The sequence below is a fragment of the Manacus candei genome, unplaced genomic scaffold, assembly GCF_025592945.1.
Source record: "Manacus candei isolate 608988 ecotype Guabito, Panama unplaced genomic scaffold, ASM2559294v1 h1tg000017l, whole genome shotgun sequence".
Classification (NCBI taxonomy): Eukaryota; Metazoa; Chordata; class Aves; order Passeriformes; family Pipridae; genus Manacus; species Manacus candei.
In genome coordinates this window covers 22,044,674-22,068,234 of record NW_026138065.1, presented here as the reverse complement: position 1 = coordinate 22,068,234, position 23,561 = coordinate 22,044,674, and the positions used below count along the sequence as shown (strand labels likewise).

Sequence of the window (23,561 nt, the reverse complement as noted above, 5' to 3'; positions counted from 1 at the left end):
CAGAGCCCTGCTCTGGTCCGTGCTCCTCTGACTCCAACCCCCCTCCCTCATTCCAGCGCGCCACAGCGCTTTTCCCCGCGGTCCCTTCCCGGGAGATCTCCCGCGCTGCCGCCGCGGCCGCTTTAAAGCGCGGCGGGGGCGGGGCGGGGCCGCGGCGTTGCCGGGCGACGGCGGTGGCGTTGCCGCGGGGAGCGCCGGGCGCCGCCGGCCCGACCCAACCCAACCCGCTCCGCTCCCGGGCGGCGTGAGCGGCGGTGCATCAACTCGTCCACCGTCCTGCGCCTGCCCTGGCCCTGGCCCCGGCCCCGGCCCGGCCCGCCCGTGCGCCCCAGCGCAGGCGCTCGCTGTTAGAAAAGCTCCACACGGGACAGATGGGGAACGTGGTTTTTTTAATCAGCTTTGCCGAGCGCTGAGAGGAGCAGGCGGCGTGAGGTGGGCGGCGGGGTAAGGCACGAGGGGACGGCAGATAACACGGCCGGAGAGGGTCCGGCCGCAGCTCCCGCTCGCTGGCACCCCTGGGGAACAGGGGGGTGTCCCGAAATAGCGCGGTGGGGACGGCGCCCGGCAGCTCCCAGGGAGCGGTGCGAGGCTGAGGTAAGCGCCGGGGGGATGCGAGCGTGAGGTCCAACCAACTCGCTCGAAACCCTCAGGAAAAGACTTTAGGAGGCCGCAGTGGCGTGCCCCGGTGAGCTGCCGTGTCCCGTGCTCCTCGCCCTGACACGCAAAGCCGAGTGTCGGCCTTGTGTGACGCGACGGATCCGGGATAATCTGCACTCGACCATGAGCGTGTGCGCCCTCGACTCGGCTTAATCCCGTGCCCTGGCTCACAGATGTCTCAGGCGTAGCCAGCAAAGGTTTGCAGGTGGACCTGCTGGCCGCAGTTTAGGAGAAGAATTCAAACCCTTAAAATCCCTAGCAGGGTATCACCTCTGTTGGTGCAAAAGAGCATGTTCCTCCTACGGACTGTGTCTCTTTTCTGTGGTTTGCAGATCCTGGCTGTCACCCACGTGCATTTCGCTGGCCAGAAGACATAAAGGTCCCTTGCGACTGAGCCCTTGCACGAGCCTTTTGAGGATGAAATGCTGCATAAACTCTTAAAGCACACCACCTGAGGACATTGCTACCGACATGGACATCATTATTTATTTACAAATGCTTTAATCAGGAGGAGCTTTTTTGTAAACATGAATTGCCGGGCTCTTTCCTTGAGGTGTCGTTTCTTGTTTCATGCTATTGAAACATTAATCTTAACTTATTATGACTCCTTTGTGTTGGTCAGCTCTCAGGGACATTTCCCTAGGCTTGAAAATGTGGGAGCTTTCAAGAACGTGTCAATTGTGCCAACTCAAGCCACTTGTGGGCTGCCAGACCGAAGTACTTTTTGTCATAGCTCAGTAACTGTTCAAAGTATTATATCGTGCACCCAGAGGTTTTGTGTTCAGGAATGTCCATACAGGTCGTCCCCTTCATCCTACAAACCACTTCTTTCAGAAGGCCTTGGTACCTGCATCACAGAGGACAAAAGGGACTTGCATCCAGGGTCTTTCAGCAATGCTTCCAGTTTTATTTTTCATAATCACAAGGATTGCTTTTCTACTCCCCGTTTTCCAAGGCTTGCAGCTTCATTTACGTTAACTGTATGGTTGAAACCTGAGCAAGAAGGTGTAATGTAAGTAGTATTGAAGGTGTTTACTTTCCTGGTGCTCTTAAAAAAATTGATCGTTGTAGTCACAGTCATTATAAGCAAGCTATTTAAAATTTTAAAGGTTACGGTGAGAAACTGTGACGTTTTTAAAGCTGTATTTAGGTTGGGGTCTTCACAGATGTCAAGACAAGTAGCTTCAGTTTCAGTGGCATTGACTCAGATGATAGTCCAATTGCTTTCAGTGGAAACTGTTCATACATAAGGTACAGATCTATTCTCAAAAATAGAAATTTTTATTTCTAATTCCCATTCCGTCTGAAAGCTGCTAGAAAATTATGTCGTCAGAGGGTTGTGCTGTTGCTGCTTTCATGATGGAAAAAAATTATCTAAAACATAAGGAATCTTCCAGTACAAGTTTATATCTTAAAAACAAACAAGGAAAGCCACAAAAATGAATATTGAAGAGCCATAGAAAAAAGGTCATAGTTTTTCTGGAAGATCTGAGGAATGCTGCCTGACTGAGGGATTGTGCTGCTACTTTAACAAATGATACCACTATTCAAACTGCTAGTGAAGTTTCACTAGGTGTTCACAAAATAAAAGTGGCTAAGTGTGCTCCCTCTCCTGTTTGCTTACATGTTGCATTTTTAGGAAATATTGCTGTTATAAGTGACTGGGCTTGACTGGGCCTTACTGTAGTGAAAAACCTGCTTTTTGAAAAACGCGTCCCAGATCCTGCAAAAAAGGTTCCCTTCATCTATCACAAAATGCAGAGGCATCCTACTCTTTCTTACCTTTGCTATGCAGGTCCTCTTTAAAAAATAAAGCACACAAAAAGTACAGTATGCTCCTTCAGAGTATATGTGACAAATGTTTTTGTACTTGTGTTCCTAATTTATTCTTAGAATGAAGCTAGTAATATGCTCTGAGGCATTCTTGATACTTATTTAGGATGTTGCTGAGAAATAGTAACTTGTCTAGGGGTTTGAAAATCATCAGAGACAACAGAAATACCTAAATTTGTAGTGTAAAATTATAGTCTGTTTTATGCATTGATAATTACCTTTTAAAAAATCAACCTAACTATAGAATTTTTGGCTATGTAGGGGAAATAAATGAGATCTACAGAGCAAACCTGAGTTTAGTTTGAATTTAAGTTAGATCAGCTCAGACTGCGATATGTTGAAAGGCGTCTCTGCAGCTTTGGCCTATGGTTTTTTACAGACAGCATTTTCTAAGTAATGGTTGAATCTTTTATGTCAGAGACTCCATTCCTGGTGTTGTCCTATGCCATGAGTTCATGTTCACACACATGTGGGCATATCAGAGTCTTGTTCAGCAGAGCACATGCCTAACTTGAAGCAGGAATGTGCTGCTAATTTCCAAGCAAGCTGTTGCAGTGACATATTAAGTGAGATCTGTGAAACTTCTTTGTCAGTGGCATAGGCTTTTGATGCATGGAGCCTAAAACAATGAAATGTTATGTCCTTAGGTTCAAATGATTAAGTTCTGTGAAGAAAACCAGACCTCTAGGATGACTGATAAATCCATGGAATAGTGTAAAAGATTAACTTTCAATTGCTACTGTTTTAATGACTATGCAATGTACATATTCCTGTTCAGTGGGTTTTATAGATCACTTTAAAATTTAAATGTTTTTATTCAATTTTTGTAGTAGATGACTTCATTATTCTACCTTGTGAGATTGCTGCTACTCAACATGTAGAAATTACAGTGGTGAAGCTCAGGCCTGGAAATTGAAGTTGGACAACAGTTTTTCCAGTGATCAGGATGATATGTCACTGTCCACATGCTTTTTTTCTCACTGTTCACAGAAAGAAGTGTGTTAATTTTTTCTTTCTTCATAAAAAGAATGCAGAGCTCCAGTTGTGGTGGAACAGTAGTTGTACATGTGTAGCCACTGAAGCTTGACTCAGAAGGCATCTTACAAACGAGAAATAATTTGCCAGCAAACTAAGATGCTTTCCCTTTTATTATTGGTTTAGTGAATCCTTCAGGTTGGCAGATGGAGTTTGACTTACCAGTTTGACTTACCTACATTTTGCAGTCCCTGATGGGGAATTGTCCCTGTTACATGTCATTCATGAGACCTTTTAAACTCCATTATCACGGCAGAGGAACTTCACGGAACTGGGATGCATTCTAACAAAGTTTGTGTGCTACCACCAAAGGACTAGGAAGATCAACTAGAACTAGCCACTCATTTTACTAGTAAAATAATTGAAAGTTTAACGAGCTATTTTTTTTTTACTAGCAAAATGCTCTTACATCAGGTACAGCAGACCCATGTGTTTTGGACGTACCATACTAGTGTGTTTTTATGCTAAATTTTATGTGGTCTGGCTGTGAGAGTGTGCTTAGGAAAGAAGCTGGGAGTGTTGCTGCATAGTATCCCGTTACATCCTGTGACATTTCTGTTATGCATGTACCCATGTAAGAGAATAGCAGGATTTTTCTGTTAGAAGTTACTGTGCTAGTTGAAATGAGAGAGAGATGTGAGGATCCAAGGTCTGAAGGCTCTTTAAAGACTGTGGTGAAACATATGTGGATAAGCAGAGACACCAAGAATTTTCTTCATCAGTTTCATAGACCAGCTTTTCTTATGTGAATCTGAAAAGAATACACTTTGCTACAAAAAGAGAGGAAAGTCACCTGACTGATTTTATGGATTTATTTGAAACCCTAGTGTTCTTCTAAGATGTATAGTAGAGATAATTGTAGGCATGCTTTTAAGTCATTGCATATTGGAAATATTGAAGAGAAGCAAGAGAATAGTGAGAAAGCACTGACATTTGTACGCCAGTGTTTAAATTTGCTTTCCCTTTAGGCAGTAAGTGCAGTAAGTGAGCAGAGTTCTTGCCCCTGAATTTCACTCTTTCCTCGTGCTTCCTCTCTTGCTGCATGTACCCATCAGTTAGTATAATTGCTTTCAGTAAGCCTGTGTGTAGCGTGTATGTAAGCCTTAGCAAAATATAGGAAACTGTATATGATGATAACCCTTCACAATGGAATAGGATGAGAATATGAGTAGAAGCTTAGCATGTATGAGTAATCATTACAGGCAGCTTATATCAATGTAGTGTGAACTGGAGTAACTGGAAGTTAGATGACCAGGAGACACAGGAGGTGGGTGAGAAATGAGATTAGACCCTGATTACATGCAAAAAGATCAGCAGGAATTGCCCGATTGTGAAGTGGGTAGCACATATATTTTTTTAACTTTATTTATCTAAGGGACTAAAATAATATCCTGTTACTTTGTATCCATTTAGATGTTTTACATTAGGAATTAGACTTGAAGGGGGATTTGCCTTAAGATACCATTCATCTGATTTAAAACGGTGCAGATGTTCCCATTTGCAAGTGCTCCAGTTGATGAGTGGGTATCACCGGTGCAGCCATGTTAGATTCTGTAAAATATTTTTCTCTTTGAAAGCTGACTGAGCAGATTTGTGTTATCTGCTTATCCAAACCCACCACTGAGATATATGTAGTTAGGAATTGGCTCTGTGGGACTGCAGGTTACCAGAAGTTGAAAACTTCACAAAGAACAGTGGCTTCTCTCTATAATCATGGCTGGAATGGAAAATCGTGCTCAGAGTCAGAAGTTATGCTTCTGCCTATTTCACCTATGTTAGCACTAGTTTGGTTTTTTCTTCTTTTTTTCTTTTTATTTTGTTTTTCCTTCTCTCTTCTCTCCCTCTTGGTTTTCCTCTTTTACTGGTAAGTCACAATTCACATTTGTTCTTTGTAGTTTTCAAAGTGATGTACATCAAGGTCGCTTCCCTTCTTAAAGTCATGACACCTTAGGGGATAAAAACAATGTGGGGATGTTTGTTTTAGATAACTAAAATAAACAAAAACCTGGATTATCCAATTATTGTTTATCCAGGAACTGGGTAAATCCAGTTCCTAAATATTTTGCTACTTAGCTGAGCCTTCCTTCACATTTATTATCTAACAAAACTAGCATGTTTACAAGCAAACAAAATATTGAAAAGACCAGTGGACAATTTATTAAGAAATGTGGTTTTAGTAAGGTTGGGAAAACAGAAGTCTACGTTTTGCAAGGTGTTTCATTGACAACATTCCAGCAGGCTAAAATAGTAACAGTTAAGATGAATTAATTTTTGTCTTGGATTTAAAGGTGAATTAATGAATAATGGCAGTATCAAAAAACAGCCTTTTTGATACTTTTATAAATGCAAGGTAGATGAAGACCCTTTTCAGTAGGTGCTAGGAGGTTTTTTGGTTTTATTTTTTCCCCCTGAAGTATGTCTAAGTAAATCCCAATCTCATACAAATTTTATATGCTTCTCTCTTGTGACTTAGTGCACTAATTTAGTCTGGTGTAACTGTTAAAATATTTGACCTTTCCTGGGTCAGTAAATTGAGGGCTGTGTTTCTCAAGCAGCTGAAATAGGAAGGGTAGAACTTTATAATTTTTCTTGTACTGATGATTACCTTAATAAAATACATAGTTATTTCACAAGTATATATAGCCTATGCTTTCTCAGGGCCATTGACATCATGGTGATTCGATTGGCAAAAACATTTCAGGAGCTAGAAATGCAAAATGGGTTGCTGTGGATGATATTCTTTGTACCTTACATGTCATTGTTGCATTTGCTATTGATGGAAATTCTTTGTGTGTGGGGGGGAAATCCTAATGAGTGGCTGCATATCCTCCTTGCCTGGCTGCATATCCTCCTTGCCTTGCTCTAGTTTCTCAGGTTAAAGAAAGGCTGTGCTAAAGGGAGAGTGTAAGGTAAGTTGGTGTCATTGCTACCTTACCTGGACAGATTTGGTGGAAAGATGGAAGACTTATTTCCAAAGCATGCAATTTGTACTGCTTTTTGTGGTTACATTACATTTGTCTAGTTAGACTAAGGAAAATTTAAGTGCCTCCACATGATGTGCTGAGTTGTACAGCTTTGTATGAAGAGTGCAGCAGAGACCTGCACAGTGCTTGCCAGTCATTGTGGTTTCTGTAATGGAACGTGAAGAAAGGAGACAAAGTGGACCCCTCCTCCACCCCCAAGTGAACTGGGGTTGGACACACTACACGTGAAAAAAACCCCCACCAAAACCACCCCCAAATATCCAAAAACTTTACAGATGAAGACAGAAGCTATCTTTGCTAAAGTTCTTTTACACTTAGTACATCCTGTGACTTTCACTGTCGCTGAGCATCTTCTCAAGAGCTGTATTTTTAATGTTTATTTTAATACATTCAGGTTAGCATCACTTTACAGGATAGCACCTTGGCAAGAATGTGTATATGTGTGTGCCTCTGACCTTATGTTGTTTTTCTTGGTTATTTCCAAAGGTGTGTGATAGAAAAGGCTATTGATGGGCAGACTGTGTTCAAACTCACAATCTCTGAGAAAGAGACCATGTTTTATTATCGCACAGTAAATGGTTTGCAGCCACCAATAAAAGTAATGACACTGGGGAGAATTCTTGTGAAGAAATGGATTCATCTTAGTGTGCAGGTGAGTAAAATAAAAACTATTTAATATTTGTTGAAATACAATATTTGTGTGAGAATGGTATAACTATAAATATAAAAGAATAAATTGGGGGATGTAAATGATAACTCTTGAGTCTTGTAGGTAAGAATCTTAATTTGAGAGCTCATTTTGAGGCAATTGCTGATTTAGCACTGGAAAGAAATGCTGTTCCCATTCTTCTGAATGAGTAGACTGAACAGGGCTGAAAATTATCACCTTTAAGAACATGAGTATATGAGATGAAGAAAAACTGCTTATATCTAACATTACCAATTAGTCTTGGGTCTCAGATTATTTCCTAAAAAAGAGAAAGTCATCTTGATCTATGCATGCTAATTTACTTATCTTACAGAGGTGTGTCCCATTTAATTTTAAAATATTCTTACAATGCACGTAAGTAAATGTGTGAGTTTGTGCAGGATCTGCCAAAATAATGTGACAGAGCTATTACCTCTTATTTTAAAAATATGGTTCAGAATTGTTAGAGCACAATCCCTGTGTTCTAAGAGTCTTCTGTTGACATAACTTTTTAATAAGTGTACAAATATCCACTGAGGATAAAGCAAAATTGAGTTTGTTAAAATTTAGACTGTATGTACCAAAATCAGTAAACAAACAGAGAATAAATTAAAATTCAGTTGTTTGCATGTCTTGTAATTCCCAAAAGACACCCTAGTAAATTCTATTTGTAAGCCAAGTTCAACTAATAATTATAAACCACAATTATCAGGTATTGAAATGTTTATCTTCTCCTTCCTTCATTTCCTTTATCCGTTCTATTAAATTTCATTTGGTCTGCAGCACAATCAAGAATAGTTTTGCTGCTTTCTTGAAACTTGCTAAAAGGTATTGACTGTGATTTGGATTTTTAGTGCTGATCTTGTCACTTGTAAGAGGTATCTAAGCTGATGTCTTTATTTTTTTGCAGTTTTCTTTTTTCCAGGGTAACAGCATGGTAGTGCGAATAAGGTTTGGGCTGTTGGATTAAAAGAGTGACCTTAAAGTAGAACTAATGAACTTTACACTTCAAACACTCAAGGGTGCTATATTACTGCTGTTGCTGTCAGCTGCATTTTGTACTAGCCTCAGAAATTGCTAAAGCCTGGGATAGCCAAGTGAGGAGTGAAAGGGTTGGCTAAATACACACATATATCTTGAATTATATTGCAAAGAAACCTGAAGCACCCTGTAGAATCTGGTCCTTTGTTTCTTTGAGGAAGGTTGTTCAATTCATAGCAGGAGTAAAGAGGCATAGCTTCTAGAGCCTTAAAGGAACTGCAGGCTTAATACCTTTTCTAAGTTTCTGAGCTCATGGTAGAGCCTTATGGTCTGTGCTTTGTGGTATTGTAGGATTCAGCTTTCCATTAAAGGTGATAGTGGCTGCAGCATGATCCATTTATCCCCAGGACTGGCTATGAAACTTTAGGCAAAGGTTTGGGTGTTTTTTTGTATTGTTTTTCTTTTAGCAGCTGTCCATTGTAAATGGAGATATAAATGCAAAATGAGAATATGAGAGAGACCATACAAATATACTCAAAAGTAACACACATATGGAAGTGTCTGTGTCTTCAGGCAGTAGTGGTATGTGATAATGATATGTATGATACTGGTTCAGGCCAAAGGTCTCCAAGCCAAGCAGTCAGTAGGAGCTGGGGGTCTGCAAATAAGGGAGTTACTGTGGTCTGTGAGAAAAACTGAACTATTTGTACATAGATGCTGGGCTACAGACACTGTGATGGAGGAGTGTGAAGTATTGGTTACATATGTGAAAGTGAATTTAGAGAGAGGAAAAATGTGGTAGGATTGCAGATATGTTTGGAATTCAGGTGTAAGTGCATATGCCTACTCAGGAATGATGAGAGTGAATGCTAAATGGTGGAATAGCACCAAATAGTAATTAAATGATAAGAGGGAAGGAAAGAAGAAAGGATAGCAGAGATTGAAAATAATTTCTTTGGAATAAAATAATTCTAGGGAAAGAGAAAGCTAGTAAATTAATTCTACTGAAGTAATCTAGGAATTTAAATCCTTGGGTTTGTATTTAGATGTGTAATTCATTAGAGGCAACTACTATTAAGAACTGTGTCATTGCAGAGACTTATTTTCCAGTTCATAGCTGGGAAATTTAAGTTCTACTAACAAAAGCAGGGCCCAAACATTCCTGTATGTTCTGCATGAAAGGTTTCTTCATCAAGTAGCTGCTGAAGCAGAAAGTCTGGATATACCAGCTTTGTTAAGTGATGAGGGCATTATCAGAGATGTAGGTCTCAAGAATAATGATGAGCATTCATAACTAAAGTCAGATGAAATAGAAGAATAAACAGTTCTTTGGTTCTTTAAGTACACTTTTGGGTTTCAAAGAGAACAAACAAATAGAGCTATTTTAATAAAACAAGGTAAGCTATGGAGTCCAGAATGGAAAAAAAATTGAATGGAAAAACGGCCTGGAGGTTGTTAAAAATTAATATAATATAATTAAGAGAAATTTCTGCCCTTAAAGTGAAAAAATAGATATGTAGTCTCCAGGCTTATCTGAGTAAATAAGCATCTCTGCAGTTAAAGATGGCAGAGTGTGTGAGCACTGGGAAATGGGGAAGCAAATTCACAGAGAATGCTGTGTAGGAATAGGAATAGAACTAGAATTATAAAGACGTTGATCTGAATTAAACTGTCAAATGGTAAAAAGTTCTTATGATTTTTTGGTTTTGTGTAAGAAGGCAAGACCTGTGTATAGTGGAAGTGTGCTTGAGATTAAGGATGATTTGAGTAAGGTCCCCAGAATAAATAAATACTTTACTTCTGTTTTTAATACCAAGAGTCACAGAGCAAACCCAACCTGGGTAACAGAAATTAATATATGGAAACAGAAGTGATCATAAAGAGGTAGAATCATGAATTTGCAAGGTTATTGTGTATGTGCAGCTGCAATCAGATGGTCATTGTCCAAAAATTACAAAAGAACTGGTACATAAAATTCTTTGACAAAGAGATACTCTCTGTAAATCTACAAAGTCAGAGGTGCAGCTGTAATGCTTATATTTAGGAAGAGTGTCATGCATTGATGCCAGCCAGCAGCCATGCACCTGAGCCCTCCTCACCTCTGCCAATGGAACAGGGGAGACAATAGCAATAGCAAAAGTGAGGTAAAACTCATGAAGGAAAAGAGTCTGGGAGGGAAGAAACGGTGTTAAGGCAATCACTCACCACCTCCCACAAGCAGACCACTGCCCAGCCAATTTCTTAGCAGCAGGCCACCTTGGAAGTAAAATCCCTGTCTCTTCGAATTCCTTCTTCTACCCCAATTTTTATTGCTAAGCATGAGATTATACAGTATGGAATATCCCTTTGTCCCAGCTGTCTCCCTTCCTACTTTCTTGGCCCAAGCCTGGCTTACTGCTGAAGTGGGATGGGGAGTCAACGTGGAAAAAGAGAAAGGCTTGACACTGGGCAATCTCTCTTCAGCAATAACTAAAATATTAGAGTTTTATCAATACTGTTTTAGCCACAAAATTGGAACACAGCACCATCCAGGGTGTTGTGAAAAAATTTAACTCCATCCCAGCCAAAGCCCGTATCAAGAGGAAGGAAAATGGATTTTGGCAATGCAGACCTATTTGTCTTGACACAGTGGCATATGAGGATTTAGAAAAGATCTTTGAAGAAATAGATAAAGATGTGGAGCTAAATGAAAAAGGGGATAAAATGCAGCATGGATTTACTATAGATAGCTCATCACTGTCTAACCTCTTAGCTTTTTTTTGATGAGAAAGCTGATTTTCAAGCAAAGTAAATGTGTCGGATTTCCTCTATCTGGAGTTCAGTTTAGCATTGATGTGACAACCTATGAGAAGTTGTAGGGTCAAAGGGAATGCTCATGGGAAGAGTTGGCAATAGATACTGCTCAAAGGAACTTGCTTATAATCCTGGGGAGAGGGGAAGCAAAAACCCTGTTGAATTGTTTGAGAATGTTTTTGGACCAGCCTTGTGTTACATTTTTGTTAATGATCTTGACAGAAATATTAAGAGTGCACCAATAATACTAGCTGGTAACAGACATAATCAGAAAGAGGAATATAAGATGTCATACAGAAAGAATGACATGGCCAAAAAGACTAGAGGAACTGGCATGAAATAAAATTGGTGTTACAAAATGCAAAGTAGTAGGTAATCATTAGAGAATTGCTGAAGTAGGAGGAGATGGTAATTCATATCAATCCATAGTTACGGGGTGGACTATGGAATTTTTCTTCTTTTTATTCCTTTTCTCTGCAATGTTACTGTGACAGCCACTGCCAGCAGGATGGTGGACATGAGTCATTAATAATCTTGGAATGGACTGTTGAAAAAGCTACTTGAGACGAGATGGTATCAGTCTAAGACTAACTTCATACTTTTTAATAGTTTTTGCAGTCTTCTTAATATGCAGTCTATTGCTGACAGAGCTATTGGCTATTCATTTCTTTGCTCTTTATACCCAGTAAACATTTGAGAAAAATCAAGCTTGAAAAGATCTGCTTAGCTAAGTTGAAGTGAATTTTGACAATTATTTACCTGCTCTTTGATTAATATGACTCACTGTTCTCTAATGATGTCTACGTTTATTTTCTACTTCTTATGATTTGTAAAGTAAATTATTTTTTCATTTTGCGATTTCAAACCATTTTGTTTGGTGGTTTTTGGTTTTGTTTTTTTTTATACAGCCAGAATTTGTGAATCCCGTTTCTTTGAAATTACTGCTGCTATTCTAATTGATTTCAGTTGGTGAGGATTAAGTCCTTCAGGCTTCTGAAAGTTTTAGGGTCATTCTGTGTGTTTCATCTTGATTTAATGATATTTTTCACTGTATATTTTTAAGTGTATATTAGTAGAAACTCTGAAGGTACACAGTGGAGTAAAAGATATATAGCCTTAACTTAAAAGAATCTGATATATACTCTGAAGTGAAACCTCAGAAAAAGTGGTGTCTTAAAATCTTAACTTTTAAAGAAATAAAAAATTTGAAAGCATAGCAACACATAATTAAGGCCAATTGTGTATCTTATTATCTCTGCAAAGTGAAACCAAAATCAGATTTATGCCACTTAGTAACAGCAGCTCCATTGTGTCTTTTCTTTTTCATTTCCACTGTTAAGAGTCTTTCACCTTCCCTTTGATACTTCAGAATTTATTTAACCAATTAAGAAGAGTGGAATTTAAACATGAATTTGCAGATACAGCCAAGGCTGCTGAAACAGGAGATTCTTTGAGAACATGTCAGATTGATGTTTTGGTTTCATATTTAGTGTCTGCAATTATAAAAATAGTCTTTTTACTAGCCTTTATTTTGCCTGATCATATCTGTGTAACTCTGCCATGTTTTGGCAGACTATAGAACATTAAAAGCTTTAGAAAGTAAGTTTAAAATCTAAATGCAGAGAGGTAACCGTGACTGAATTACTCTCCTGGGAGGAAAATGCTCTTAGAGTGCCTATTGAAATCAGCATTATCATTTCAATACATGTCAAATATGAGTCATTTCCTAGTTTAGGCAAAATTTCTTTATAAATCTTTAAATCTTCCAGTTCTTTCAAGAAAAGGTTAAAGTACTTATGATTTAATGAGACCGCTTTACATCATAACTGTTTGACTATCAAGAGAAAACTTGTCCTTTTCAATTTGTGAAATCCTTTTATTTTCTGCACAAGTTTTTGAATACTTTAAAATTTATTTTAAAAGCAAAGATCCTGAGATTTAAAAGCAGGGAGGCAAACATTTATTCTATACACTCCCTGTGTATGTATTACTAAATACAAAGTGTTTTAAACTATATAGTCCCTAAGTTTAGTAAGGACATGAGACAGCAAGACAGCATTTTAATTTAATAAATCACTTTGATCTCAAAGTAAGTGTGAAGTCATCACTTACTATCTATTAGGATTAGTTTGTCAGTCCCAAGAAGGGAGGGGAGAATTTGCATCAATTCTACATATTGAAGCTTCTCGTCTGTTAATTGCAATTATGTATTGACAATATTTAGGAGGATAGAGTCTATCCATATGGTTGGTGCTATGCTCCTGCCAGACAGTGGAAATAAAACTCACATTACAGTCTGTAATGTGTTTGAGTGTCTGTTTAGAGAACTGTTCATAGACACAATGAGCTGCTCTCTTGGCAGCTGGTTCAGCATCCCTAACCCTAACCAAACCAGGCCATTCAGATACCCAGGCTGAACTTGCAGCCTTGGGGTTCTTGGATGTTACTATAACTATTTTTTATTCCTGTGTCCAGAAGTCCTACTGTGATTTTTGCCTCTTTTCTTCCTGTTCCATGGGTGCTATGATGCTGATTGTGTTGATTTGAAAGCTCCGTTGTTGTAGCTTCAGCTTCTTAGGAAACTGGGATGTTTCCTAGATACCTCTATCTACTCTTCACTTATAGTGTCTCTTAAATTACTTCCTTTCTTTCCTGAATATAAGTTTGAATACATTTGCAGATTTAAATTTATAGTCTAACAGCTGCCTGGGAATACAAGACAAGGAACTTCATCTGTGCCAAGATTTTAATTTCAGAGAATGGCAAAAATACAGGTTTTGTCAATGCCATCTTGACTACATTCTGGAAGTTGTGAATGTGTTTTTTCAATTGCAATTGCAAATCCCACTGAAGTCTGCCCAGACTCTGTTATACATGGTAAGAATGGAATTAGGCCTTTGTATAGCCAGTGTTGAGAGGAGGTAGTGTTGAATGGTTTGCCTGATTTGTCTGGAGAGTTTCAGACAAGATTTGAAAACCATCAATTTTCAATTTGTTTTTCAAACAGTTTGTTTCCTTATACAAGAGTATGCTGCAGCCAATTAAATTGTATTTTTAATAATGAAAGCACTATGTTAAGAATGATTTGCCTTCATTTTTCCCCCTAGTCTCAAATCTTTAAGCATCTCGCAGTTCTTAGAGTTGTATTTTTGGTGTCTGGTCTGCTTTTGCTTTTTTAATTTAATTTTTATTTTATTAGATAAAATTGAGTAAAGTAGAGATAAATAATGGTTTGTGCTGCTCCAGAAAAGGGGGGCAGGGCAGGGGTGGTGTTGGTGTTTAATTAGGAAATAACTTTGAGTCTTCCTAAACATACCACAACTTCTTTTTTTAGGGTAATTAATAACTGGGAATCAAAATTCTTGTGACCATTATAATATGCAATACATCTGTGTCTGTCATATGTAGTTGAAGTTAAAATGTAATTTTAAGTATATTCTTTAAAAAAATAATTGTTATTTAAGATTGTGGTGGCATATTAATCTAAAAGGTATGTCACACCAAATGCAAGTAGCTTGCCTACTTCTTAGAGAGAACATTTGGAAAGGTGTTCTTTATGTGTTCAAATTCAATATTAAGAATAATAGTAAAAACTGTGTAACTGGAGTTAGAAGAACTGAAAGAGCTGTGTGTTGTTTAACAACGTCCTGTGAATTAAGCTGATCATAAGAATCAACTATTTTAAGAGTGCTAGAAATATGAAGTCCTACTGGGAGGTATATAAACAATATTTTAACTAGATAGCCCTTGCTTCTGAACTAATCTCTTAAATACATATTTATGTATTTTGAGTGGGTTCAGATATGTATTGCTTTGTAGAACTTTAGGAACACTTCTGCAGCTGATGAATGCTCTTTCACTTGTACATTTGTGTAGGGAGAAACTTGGAGAGTTTGGAAGTGTCTCTGTGTACTTGATATAGCTCTTGGTATAAAACGTTGGGATGACACTCACAGGGTACATCTGCTTTATCAGTTTTGCGTATGGAAAGGGTTCTTGTTGATACAGGTTTGCCTTCTGTCTACCTGGAGTCCTGTGTTACTGAAGAGCCCTGCTGATATGTTTGAAGTTGATTCCCTTTTGGAGAGACCAAACTTGTGGTTTTACAGTGCAGTATCACCATTTAGAATATACCATTTGCAAGGTGGGCAGAAGGTCCTCCATCAGGTAGTTTTTGGCACAACATACAGCATGTGAACAGAAAACTGGCAACTGGTTTCGAAGTCTTTGCTAGTAAAGATGGATCACAGATATTGTGAACCATTGTCCTTCCCTCTTTGTGATGTGCTAGTTGCTAAATGTTTTCACAAGATACTTGAAACTTTTTTTGATGAGTCTAAAATCCTCATGAGCACAGCCAAATAGAGCAGCTGCTTCTTTTCCTGGATTTTTGTTTTATTTTATTTGCTTCTTTGTTTTTAAGTAATTGCTACATTTCAGGTTTTTGTAGGTTAAAGACAGACTTAAGTCAGAAGTCTGATCAAGAAATGGAAGATGAAACTTTCAGATTGTCCTTTGTGCAACCTCCATTATTTGTGTGTAAACTCTCTCACATCTCATGTTAACATCTGTGCATGCAGCAAATGGAGGGTGACATTAATGACACGTGTAGATCTCATATGATGCAAAATCCATGTGTGGTGGTGGCAGTCCACAGGAGGCATCTTGTGATAAGACTTCACATGTATCATCTTCTCATGGGAGAAAAGAATATTTCCTGGCACTGAACAACTTGTCAGCTTGGCTAGAAGGTAGAAGGTTCTGGGATGAAAGATGAGGAGGAACTCCTCCTGTCCCTGTATCTCATTCCAGTGCCTCAGCTCAATAATGCTGTAATTTTTGCATCATTTAAGGACTGCTGTGTCGGTTGGACAGTCTGTCTAGATAGTCTGTCTTGAAGTATGAAAGAAGAGTAGATGCACAGGCACAGCTTTCCTTTAGATATATCGCTGACCTATTTTCTGACAATCAGTGGTTTTGAAGCTTCTTAAGCTAGACTGTATTGAATAGCCACTGACTGACCTGTTTTTAGTTTAATAGTCTAGTTCTTTTTCTTATAATTTATATATTGGCATATATATAATTTATATTTTGGCATTGCAGTGTTGTGGCAATGACTTCCCCATATGGAAATATGGCTGTATGAAAGTGTTCTCTATTTTAAATCTGCTGTCTGACGATTTCTTTTTGTCAGTCTTTTGTTAATTTCTTTCTATTTACGATTCCTATGCTGTTTGATACGTTGATTATAGAACTTGATCACATGTTTTAATTGTTTATAAACAAGATCTCTCCTTGTATTGAAGCCATTCTGCAGTTTGTTCATCCTTATTGATCTTTTCAAAACTTTTGGGGTTATATGGGGATGCAAGGGTCAGAACTCCACTTATTGTTCCAGGGACTTTGCACTGTAAGTTTCTAAACAATAAAGTTTTATGGTTTTATTTTTCATTTCTTTCCCAATAAAGAATGTGTTTCCTCTTTACTCATTAGTGAATGACTCTCTACAGTAACTGCAAGACTGCTTGGAGCAGCGACAGTTCAGAATTTAGTATTATGTTTACATGGCTAAGAATATATTTCTCTTGTCTACTACCTTCAGGTTAACACATTTAGTCTGCTGCTTTGTTGTCTGTTCGTTAACAATTTTGAAATCCTTTGTAACTTTGAAGTAAGCTTTGACTTTTACTGTCCGGATGCATTCACTCCATCCTTTTTCACCTCACTAACCACTGTTTTCAAACCTATACAAAATGCTAAATAGCAGAGATTGTTCGAATTGATAAACTACTGTCAGTGTGAAATGTGACCATTTAATCTCTCTCAAGTTTGAAACCTTTCTAGAAAGCCAGTGTATTATATTGGTCAGTTCTTCCTTATTCACATGTATCTTTACTTCAAAGAATTCAAATTGGATCTAGATTTTTTTTCCACAAAAGTCACATTGCCTTTTCTAGTGTACAATATTAATCCATGTGCTTTTCCAACCAGTTCTCCCAGTGCAGACTTGATTTGATGGATTCTCAGAAGAAATGGTCCAAGACCTAGTCATGCATCACGTCTGTAATTTTAATTTCCACGTTGTTCTTTGCTCTGTGCAGGGTTAATTGAAAATAGGTTTTGGGTGTTTTTTTTGTTTTTCTTTTTTTTCCTACTGCTTTTCTGATCTTCCATTGAATCTGAAGGCACTCTTTTTATTTTAAAAAATGTGCTGGAATACCAACTTCTGTAATATGTTTTAATACAGTAAACTCGTGTACTTTATGAAAATTTGAACTTTCTTTAAGGCATAGCAATACTTTTTCAGTGGTATGATCTATGTAATTCCTGACATTCAGGTTCAGACATCTTAGGCTTTAGATTTCAAAGACAGGCATATTTTGTCACAATCTACATTCTACATGCATGCTTAGTTAGGACATTTCTGGTTTAGATACTTTATTTTTTACCCTCAACTTTTGGTTTCTTTCCTCATTTGATATACAAAGAAACTGGCTCTATTTGGGTATAGGAGCAACTGACCCTTCTTTGATTCTGTCTCTTCCAGAAAAGTGTCTCAATTCTGAAATGACCTAAATCCTTTTTTCCATGCACAGTTTGTGTGCAGAATCATACAGCCTTGCTTGTCTGACCCTTTATGATACTGGCAGCATTTCAAAGAATGGCACTGGCTTTTGTCTTCTACCTCCTGAGTTAAAACCAAAATATTTTCCTCCCGAACCTCTCTTCTCTCGTTTCTGGTGGTGTTTAGGTGTATCCTTGCTATTGACTGTGATCTGTGAGATTCATCGTCCTTGCACCTGTAAGCAAAGCATCAAGTGATATTCAGTGGCAGCACAGAATAGACCATCAATATTTCTCCTAATCTGAGATTTCAGAACTGCAAACTTCTGGTTTTTTCCACTGGAATTCTTACCCTTGAAAATTTATTGTCAATACTTGGAGATATGAGCCTCTCTCTTTCTAGCTTGATGGCAGTGTCCCATGGGACTTATGTGGTTCTTGGAATCAGGACTGGTAAAAGAAAAAGTCTGTCATCTTTCTGAGCTTCTCTAGGTGGCCTACCTGAGTCTTGATAGTAGATACTCTGTTTCTTCAAGTTAATACTGACTTGTACCATATGGATGTACCTCTTTTCTGTAAGTCAGATAATTATGCATGTAGCAAGTTGGATTGCCACTCTTCTGCTGGACTTCTGAGTGTATTTTATTATGTTTGAAGGCCCTTTATCTTTTCCTTATATTGTGTTTGTTGACATCCTCGTCTATGCTGTTGTTCAGTAATCTTCTTGGCCTTTCTGTGCCTTAGCTTGAGGCCTGTGCACTAAAGTGCAGAGGGCACCGCTATGAATTTTATGAGCAACCTCCCCTGATCCTCTCCTGGCCCATCTCTAGCAAAATGTGGTTGAGGGCATAAACTATTTCCTTTAGCTTTTTCCAACAATAAGCTACCAAAACACTGTCCTCCAAAGTCAGCTTTGGTCTGTGTTCCATTAACAGCACAGTTTGGATCTATGGCAAAGCTTGGATGGTAAGATTCTTAGTAAGAATGCTCTGGAGAAAAGCACTTATTCAAAAACTGAAAATTGAAGCTTACAGTGAATTGTCATCAAAAAGATAGTTGGAGAGTTACATTACAAAGGAATACTTGAATGACCATTTCTAAAGGACTTTGTGATGGAGGGAAGAAAGCAGGGCACAGAGGAGGAGGGAAGGGCCTGAAGTAAGGTTGTGGGGAGGAATATGAGAGGAATCAAAGGCAGAGTTTTGTGGCTCCTTGACCATGAAAAGAGGCTAAGCCTTGAAAGAAAAGATGAGACTTTATTTGCAAAAATCCCTTAACTGGATACATGAACTTTTGTGGCAAGGCATTCAAAGGGCAAGAATAATTGCTTTCTTCTTATGCAAATCATCAACCAAAAAAGACAGAGGGATAGATTTTCAACCTTTCAGTCCCAGCAGAGCTGTTTCAGTTGTTGTGGAACGAATGTACCCTTGTGTTATATTTGGGAATGACTTACAAGTCCCAGTACTGAGTGGTGCAGAGTGGTGCAAAACTCTTCAGATATAATCAATTCAAAAGACTAGAATTTAATATGCAGCTGATATTGTAATACAGGGCTAATAATTGTATATTAGTAACAGCTTCCCCCTTCGTTTGTGTGGATATCTGCTTATTCTTTGACTAGTGAAGCACAGAGACTTTATTCAGAAGGGATATTTCATTTGACATCTACATCTCATCTGTAATTTATGTGATTACAAGTAGTTTGTGAAAATTCTGAATCAGTGGTTGTGCTGTATTTTAAATAGAGGGAGCAGAGAGAAATTGTGCATTGTTATGAGATTATCTAAAATGTACTTTCAGACCTTTTGTTTCAATTAATTTTGGCAAGTCTACGTAACTGTTTTAGTTACTAAGAAGCAGCTTGTTGAATCCTTAATACTTGTCTCCTTTCATGTTACTATAGTGATCATTGGATGTTGGGTCTGATTTGTTCTGTGACTTGGGGAAAATAGAGTCGTTATGCAGCAGGAAAGCAATTGTTCTCTGTGTATTTTCAGATCTGATGGCTAGGATCCTCTGAAGTTTTTTTATTTGGAACTCATTTACAGCACAGAAGTCACTTGTTAAACCTTTCCATGTAAAAAGGACAGAGATTGATCAATTATTAAAATAGTTGTAGCAAAGCTTATTTGTTAATTATTTTGGTTTTTAACACAATCTGGTTTTGCAATTTTGAGCTCTTGGCTTCTCTCTGCCACTCCCCTGCCCAGATATATTTATTCTGTCCTGAGGCATCCCTAATAGAGTGATATAGCTCTACTGACACTGGCAGTAGAGAATATTATTCATTGGTACAGTGCTGGTTGGATAGAAAGTGGAAAACTGTAGTTAACAATTTTAATACTACTTCATACTACTGAAGTACTCTTGAAGTACTGGCCAACAAAAGATTAAATGAAAATTGCCAGTCTAAAATTGTAATGCATAATCTGTAACAAAAAGGTCACTAATCTGTGATTCAACTGTTTGTTTTAAAATGTTTGCTTTTTAAAATACTAATTCCTAAAAATACAGACCATTTCAAAAGCTGTCTCTTTTCACATTGATCTTTCTTTGTCTTCAGCCTGGTTTATCAGATAACTGAGTTTGGGTTATATTACTCAATTTTTAACACAGTACTAAGATTACCCCATCCAAAAAATTGACATGTTTCTTATTTTGGTACTTGCATTTTTGCATCTTAAACACTTTGTTTTTGAAATGGCTATTAGTTTTTCTTAAGCCTGTAAACTGTCTTATAGATTGGTCTGCATTCCAGTTGCTTTCCAATTTGGCTGTTTGGGGTCAAATTTATATTAATATATAGCTTGATCTTGAACAGAGTTAATTGCTTCAAGGAGCACTCTGGGGTTCCATGTTCCATCCCCCCTCCCACCTCCCCTTAAAAAAAATAAAAAAAAATTATGTTGTTCTTCAGGGAATTCAAGCTGAACTAGTGAATATATTCACAAAAAGAAGGACTTGGATTGAAGGAAAACCATTTCCTGCTGAGAAGGGATTAACATTGTAGGAGATAGTGAAAAAGAAAAGTAAAGGAGGGCAAAGAGAAAAGCTAAATATCTTTTATACAAATGCTAGGAGCATATGTAATAAGACTGCTGAATTGGAGTGACATGTTTTCAAGGATAAGAAAGATATTATTGGAATAAGAGAGACAACCAGGAAAATGAAGGGGGATTTAAAATGCCAAGATACACAGTTTCAGGGAAGGGAGAGTTAATATAAAGCTGGAAGAGATGTAACAATATTGCTGAGGGATGATACTCCATCTGCAATCTGTAGTAGGAAACGCTCCTGCTCTCACCCCCTCCTTCCCCCCCCCATATATCTTTAAACTAAGTTCAGTGGTTTGCATGCAAGTTTAATGTAATTGTGATTCTTGACTGTTGCACTAGACTTGCAGGTGATCAGAAAATAAAAGCCCAAGCAATAAAAATATTTAAGACATAGCAGTCCCTAAGAAAACCAGAACTTTGATTTGAAGAATGCTGGAGTATTGAGGAGGAGAAAGAAGGGAGACATTGTTAGAGATCAGTTATCATATTGACTGTGTTAAACTACAAATGAGAGCATGTTTCCACTGTTGCTGTAAGGTTGTTGCCTTTATATGTTAATGAAACAATATAGAATATTGTAGCTGCTATGGAAAGATTGCAAATATAAATCTGTATATGGAGATAAGACGCAAAATCAAATGATCAAAAATCATGAAATTTGAAATGGTGGTGGGGTGGGGGTATGTGCTGGATGGAGAAAGCAGCCCTAAAGTTATTGATTTTAGCAAAGCTAACTTTGAAGGAAAGCAAAATGCTCCTGGGGTTTTTGTCTGCAATCCTGTGATGAATGGGAAATCCACTCCACACAAGTAGAGAGTACATAGTGTATAAAACACGGAGAGAGGCTGCAATTAAAATTCATCCCAGTTAAGTCAAGAAAAGGAAAGGCCGATATGGGCCTGAGGCAAAAGAAGGAAAGGCAAAGACACAACTTGCCCCTCCCGACCTTATGCTTTTTCCTTCCCCTTCGCTGTTCTTTACCATTTCTTCTACTGTCCCTTTATCCTCTCCAGCCCTTCTGTTTTAAGACAGTTCTGTCACTGTGGTCCCCTGTTGAGGTTTCTTCCTCAAGTCTCCTGTTTTTTTCACACTGGATTTCTCAGAGTGTGGGCATAACTGTTCAGAGTGCTCATAACACGGACATGAATCTTTTTCCCCTCTTCCCCCCCAAGTCACTTACACTGTGCATCCCCTTAAACATGGTTGCAAGCTGTATGTAGTAGATGTATTTCTTCTTCCCCAACTGCCTTTGTTTGTGAATCTGGGATGATTTCAATTTACTGTTAAGACAAGGAGGAGCTAAAGTTAGGGAAGGCAAGCGGGGGGGTAAGTAACAACTCGTGTACATGGTGTGGATATATGAAAATTTTTAGAAAAAAACACTGGGCTGTGATGGAACATCTGCCACTGAAATGGCAGTTCTCTGAGAGACAAGAGTGAAACAGGCACACACATGGTTGCAGGTGGTATTCCTTTCTTTTGTGCAAAGTTAGGACACAAATTGTGTCTTCTTTTGGGACCCAGTATGCAAGTTGCTTTATTGTCCAACTTCCCACATGAACATGTTATCAGACATCTTGTTTCAAGGTGTAAAGAACAGATGTGAGAAGAAAAGTAACTTTAACATATTTGAGGTCTGAATTTGGGCAAGTGTAAAATGACATCGCTGAAGTTGAAAGCAGTTTATAGGAGCTGAAGATCTGGCCCTTAACTAATGCAAGCAGTTTGAACAAATTTTGATCTGGCATTTTATGTTTAAACAGTGAACAAAGATGATAATGGCAAAAGTGGATTTTGGAGAGAGATTTAATGGGACACCAATGGAAGATTGAGTGATCTTTTTCTGTCAGTCTGTCTGTATTCTCTCCTTTTTTTTTTTTTAAATTGCAGTGATTTGTTAACTGCAGAAATTGGCAACAGGCAGAGAGGATGACCATGCAGTCTTATGGCATCCAGTTGATGACCTGTTTCTGAACATGGTATGAGGGATGATAAAGTTTAGTTCCATGTATATTGTGATGATAGTTGCATCTATATTTAAAGCTTTCTGTCACTGAAGCACTCTTGGTGTTGTCAGATGTCTATTGGACTGGATGAGCTGCAACTTCTTGCAATTGAATGTCAATAAGACCAAAGCAATTTTGGTTGATTCATAGCACCAGCTTAAGCATATTCACTTGCACAGATTACATTTGACAGATAGTTACCTTCAGCTGAACTCTGTGGTTAGAAGCCTTGGTATATTCTTGACAGTGAGCTTAGAGCTGATGCCTTATGTTTATTTCATATCCTGTTTTTGCCTTCCTAATACTGCATGTGTATGTCTACATTTAAATAAATTCACAGCTGAAGTACTAGTCACTCCACTTGTTATCTCTGGACAGAATGTTGTGATAAGTCAATTCCAGATTTTAAAAAAATGGTGGGTTTTTCCCATTTAGGCAGTTTTAATTTCAAAAGCTATCTAATCAAGATTTTTTTTTTTTTTATCAGGAGCTGCTGGAAAAGTGTCTGTCAAAGTCTAACAACAAGAGTATAAGAAAGAAAGAAAGAAGTAGAGGATATAAGCAAAGATGAAAAAGTGTTTTTCCTTTTGGAATGTTTTTCTGGTATTCTACCAGTTTTCTGGCCTGCAGGGAAAATATAGTCAGCACAGGTGTTCTTACCCTATTATGTTAGTGAAAGTTAAAATCCTCTGGATTCTGCAACAAGATTGTGCACAGTGTCATCAAATACTGATGTGTGTTAGTATCCCCTATAAATTTTGTAAAGAAAGGCATCTGTCCACATAATTTCTCATAATGGCTCTAAAATAGTCTGGGTTAATATACAGTTTCATTCACTGATTTGATTAGTTGATCCTGTTTTTGGTGAACTTACATGTATTACAACTTCATTTGGAGCATACCGAAGAATTAAACTTTCGAATTATTTCAAACCATTTTCCTGTGTGGGCTCCTGGTCAGC

At 38.1% G+C, this 23,561-nt stretch overlaps 1 protein-coding gene across 9 annotated transcripts in view; it reads left to right on the top strand.

Moving 5' to 3' along the window:
• The first annotated feature begins 292 nt into the window (after positions 1-292).
• USH2A (usherin) overlaps positions 293-23,561 on the top strand; it is a 379,342-nt gene continuing 356,073 nt past the window's right edge. For 7 of the 9 annotated variants that reach the window (XR_007903998.1, XR_007903997.1, XM_051783913.1 and 4 more), the window contains exons 1-3: positions 293-444; positions 990-1,669; positions 6,996-7,161. Coding sequence is in view for 7 of the 9 variants with exons in the window: in XM_051783913.1 (XP_051639873.1) it covers positions 1,185-1,669; positions 6,996-7,161 (651 nt within the window). In the remaining 2 variants the exon portion in view is untranslated. The remainder of the gene's footprint in view (positions 445-989; positions 1,670-6,995; positions 7,162-23,561) is intronic. The other 2 variants (XM_051783908.1, XM_051783912.1) reach the window with 2 other exon arrangements.